General features: G+C 47.8%; 1 protein-coding gene across 1 annotated transcript; it reads left to right on the forward strand.

Moving 5' to 3' along the window:
• Positions 1-1,351: 1,351 nt before the first annotated feature.
• LOC147272158 (uncharacterized) lies at positions 1,352-3,214 on the forward strand. Its single transcript, XM_086202795.1, has 2 exons — positions 1,352-1,558; positions 2,333-3,214. The coding sequence occupies exons 1-2, from the start codon at positions 1,352-1,354 to the stop codon at positions 3,164-3,166; spliced, it is 1,041 nt and encodes a 346-aa protein (XP_086058921.1). The 3' UTR covers positions 3,167-3,214.
• The last annotated feature ends 827 nt before the right edge of the window (positions 3,215-4,041 follow it).

Consider the following 4,041-nt stretch of genomic DNA (forward strand, 5'->3'; position numbering starts at 1 on the left):
ATGTTTGCCTTAAAGCTCATTAAAGTGTCGAACCACAATATCGTTCACCATAACTGAGTCAACTTCAAGATAACCTACTTCTACATTCCAGTCCCGGCTGCTCCTGTTCTGCTGCAGTCCAGAAAACAACAACCCGATACAATTGGCGCTCCTTCCCACAGCTCCGGCCCGGATCCGCATGGTTCCGCTGACTGACTGGGAGACGCGCTCCCTCCAGAGTGGCACAGCCCGATGGGGTCCTTATCTGGCACGGGGGCGTAAAACAGGTGCGACTGGAAAGCCTGGTTTATTCTGCGTCGAGGGAACGCGTTGCTCTGCAATACACCTCCAAGCCGCTAGGGTGTGTGGCTTTGTCTTTGTATTGTTTACGGGGCTCTTGTCGGATTCCTTGGTTTTCTTCCGGTCACAGACAACAATTGTTGGCCATTTGTCAGTCTTTGTAGTGCCGCGAATAATCCTTTCTTCGTCTTGGTCAATTTTTTCTTGGAGCTTTCACCACAGAAACTTTGAAAATGGCGGTGTTGTTGTGCTGCGACTGAACCGGAAATGACGTTTTGAGCGGACAAATCACAGTCCTCGACGTTGACGTCACCACGCGTCGACGCGACGCAGAAGCATAAATCAGGCTTTAGTGGTTTAGAATCTCACGCCAAGCCGGAGAACCAGGTCCTGAATCCGTCACGTGGCCACTTCCGGTCGGCGAGGCTTTGGACGTCACTAAATACGTCATCAATACGCGCTTTTCAAAACGAAATCCTGGATCACTCCACTCATCACTACCGCTGCTACCAGGTTAGCGAGTTTGGAGTGGCACAGAGAACAGAGCTTGGACTCTGCTCGTTTTGAAGAAGACGAAGAAGAAAAGAAGCGGAAGGCCTCGGTCTTTGTCTCCTGAAGGCTGAGTGGCGCCGGTAGAACCTCAACATGTGCGCCGCGCAGCTGCTGCGGGTGTCGGTCCAGGAGCGGATCCTCGCCGCCGCTGAAGACTTCCTGCTGCAGCTGGGAGAAGGAGACTCAGCGGCTGGAGTCCCGGTGCTGAGAGCGCTGCTCACCGAGCGGCTGGCGGCGGCCGCGGAGCAGATCGTGGCTCTGCTGGAGGAAACCGTGGCGGAGTACGAGCGGGAGAACCGCCGGCAGAGGTTGCTGCTCGATGCCGTGCTGAAGCCCCGAGTCAGGCTGGACAGAGCAGGTGAGTCCCCGCACACTGACCAGGAGAAGGTGTTGTGTCGCTCCCAGCAGCATCGACCGATAGCGATGTCTGTCTGTTTATGCCACTGTGACGCTCATTAAATGTCGGTCACATTTTATGTTATTTTGATTATTTTTTAATGTTATTTCTGTCCCATGTAAAATGGGAGAGTTTTGTCATTCCGCCAGCAGGGGGCAGTGTCGCAGGCTGCTTCTCCCGGTGAACGCCGGTTTGCTTCCCAGTCTTCACGGAGAAGCTGAACAGAGCAGACGCGTCTCACCGATTGTCTTAATTATCCTGTTTTACAGGAAACATCATCTGCATACAGAGTCTCAATCTGAGACCACCACCTGTAACAAACCACCACCTGTAACAAACCACCACCTGTAACACCACTGTAATCTGTAACACCACCGCCTCAAAAAATCACATCTTTGTGTTTGGTCCTTTTTGGCTCCTCATAACCACTGCAGGCAGGTTCCCCCTCCTCTTCATCAAACTAAGGATCGTTCCAGGCTCACTAATGAGCCCCTCCTCTCCATTCAGGCCCAGGTTTAAAATCCTGTCAGCTCAATTCTCTCAGTGAGCAAAGAAGTGGAGGAGCAGAACACAAGAGGGGAAGGAAGTCAAGGGTTCACCTGTGGAGGGATTTCCTCTCTGTGAGATTGAGACTGAGTCAAGATGTGAGACAGGACAAGAGAAACTCAAGCTTTGGCTCCTTTGTTATTTTTCTGAAATGGAGCACTTGATTTGAACATGCACAGTTTTATTAATATTCTCTTATTTTGAAATGCAGCCCTACTTTTATTAGTCAATGAGACACCATCATACACATCTGCAGTCATTCAAGAATGTTCAGTTTGAAGTTACGTGATAACAGATCTTAGTTGATTTCTGTTTCTGTCTGTTGCTCCGCTGTTTCAGAGTCAAATGAAGAGATTCTGATGTTGCTGTTTGTGTCCTGCAGATGTGGAGCAGCTGCTGGTGATTAAAGAAGAGGTTCCCCCTGAGCTGCAGGACCCAGAGCCCCCCCACATTAAAGAGGAGTGGGAGGAGCTCTGGACCAGTGAGGAGGGAGGGCAGCTTCAAGGACAGGAGGAGGCTGATATCACCACGTTCCCCTTCACTCTGGTCCCTGTGAAGAGTGAAGGGAACGAAGAGAAACCTGAGTTCCCACAGCTTCATCAGAGTCTAACTGAGGAGAACTTGAAAGAAGAGTCTCTGAGCAGCAGCCCAGTTCACCCTCTGAAAACAGAAGCTGATGGAGAAGAGTGTGGAGGACCAGAACCAGAACCAGCCAGCAAGGTAGATCCAGATCCACTTGTACAACCCCAGACTGACGACCAGATGTCAGACTCTTCTGAAGCTGATACTGAAGTCAGGAAGGATGAGCGTCCCTTTAGGTGCTCAACATGCAGTAAAGGTTATAGTTACAAAAATAGTTTAGATAAACACATGAGAACACACACTGGGGAGAAACCGTTCTCATGCTCAGTTTGTGGCAAAAGATTTTCAGAAAAGGCATATCTGAAAAGTCACATGAGAACACATACTGGGGAGAAACCATTTTCCTGTTCTATTTGTGGCAAAACATTCTCACTTAAAGGACATCTGAAAACACACATGTACATTCACACTGGGGAGAAACCAGTCCCCTGCCCTATCTGTGGCAAAAGGTTCTCAGAAAAAGGACAACTAACAAGACACATGAGAACACACACAGGGGAGAAACCATACCCCTGCTCAGTTTGTGGCAAAAGATTTTCCAGAAAGGGAGATCTGAAAATACACACAAGAACGCACACAGGGGAGAAACCTTTCCCCTGCTCAGTTTGTGGCACAAGATTTACCAAAAAGGGGGATCTGAAAAGACACAAAAGAACACACACTGAGGAGAAACCATTCCCCTGCTCGGTATGTGGCAAACGATTTTTAGATAAGAGATACCTGAAAACACACATGAGAACACACCCTTGAAATAAACCATTTGTCACAATGTCGCTCTGAAGCCGTAACCAGAGTGAGAGTTTCATGTTGAAGTCCAACTGAAGAATTCATTTCACAAAAAATGCAAAAATAAACTGAAATTGAACTAAGAGAAAAATGAGATGTGATCATTAGTGGAGTCTGTGTGTGTGTGTGTGTGTGTGTGTGTGCGCGCACGTGTGCACGAGTTTTTAGAGGTGAAAGGAAGAGATGTTGGCTGCTGAAAATCCAAGTGACGATGGATGAGGAGGAAGCAGTGGCCAGTAATGGGGTGTCAGTAAAGAGAGCTCTGGACTCAGGAGCTTCCAACTCAGAGGAATGAACAGCTCCCTGCCCTCCAGATGAGTTATCAAGAAAAGAGCTCATGAAAATATATGACACTCAGGATTTGTGGAGCTGAAGATGACCTGTTGGTTTCTATGTTTCTCTGCAAACGTCAGGCAGAATGTGGAAGAGCGTCACAGCTGAGACTGTTAAAACCTTAGAGAATGTTTGCTCATGTTGTAAAAGTGCTATTCATGCAGAATAGGATGCTTATTCATGGACGTTAAAATATATTTGGGTCAAACCACAGGAGCTGAAGTGTGTACCCTCATGCTCCAGGTCTCAAAGTTGTAAACTTACTTTGTGGTTGGCAGATTGATGTTTGCATGTGTTAATTTTAATAATCTGAACTATTTGACCTCAACCTGGGCGCCTATTTTGAGATTTTGAGAATCCTTGGATGTGACATGACTCTACCTCCAATCTGTATGTCCCCTCCCCACGGTGATCAATAGCTGACTGTTCCTCAGAAACATCAGAGAACTTCTGATGCTCTATGAGTGCTGTAACTTCTCTCTCATGCATGAATAAAGTGTGTAAGG

This window comes from Aulostomus chinensis, chromosome 1 (assembly GCF_037954235.1).
Source record: "Aulostomus chinensis isolate RoL2024-O1b breed Wild chromosome 1, RoL_Achi_v1.0, whole genome shotgun sequence".
In the NCBI taxonomy this organism is placed as follows: Eukaryota; Metazoa; Chordata; class Actinopteri; order Syngnathiformes; family Aulostomidae; genus Aulostomus; species Aulostomus chinensis.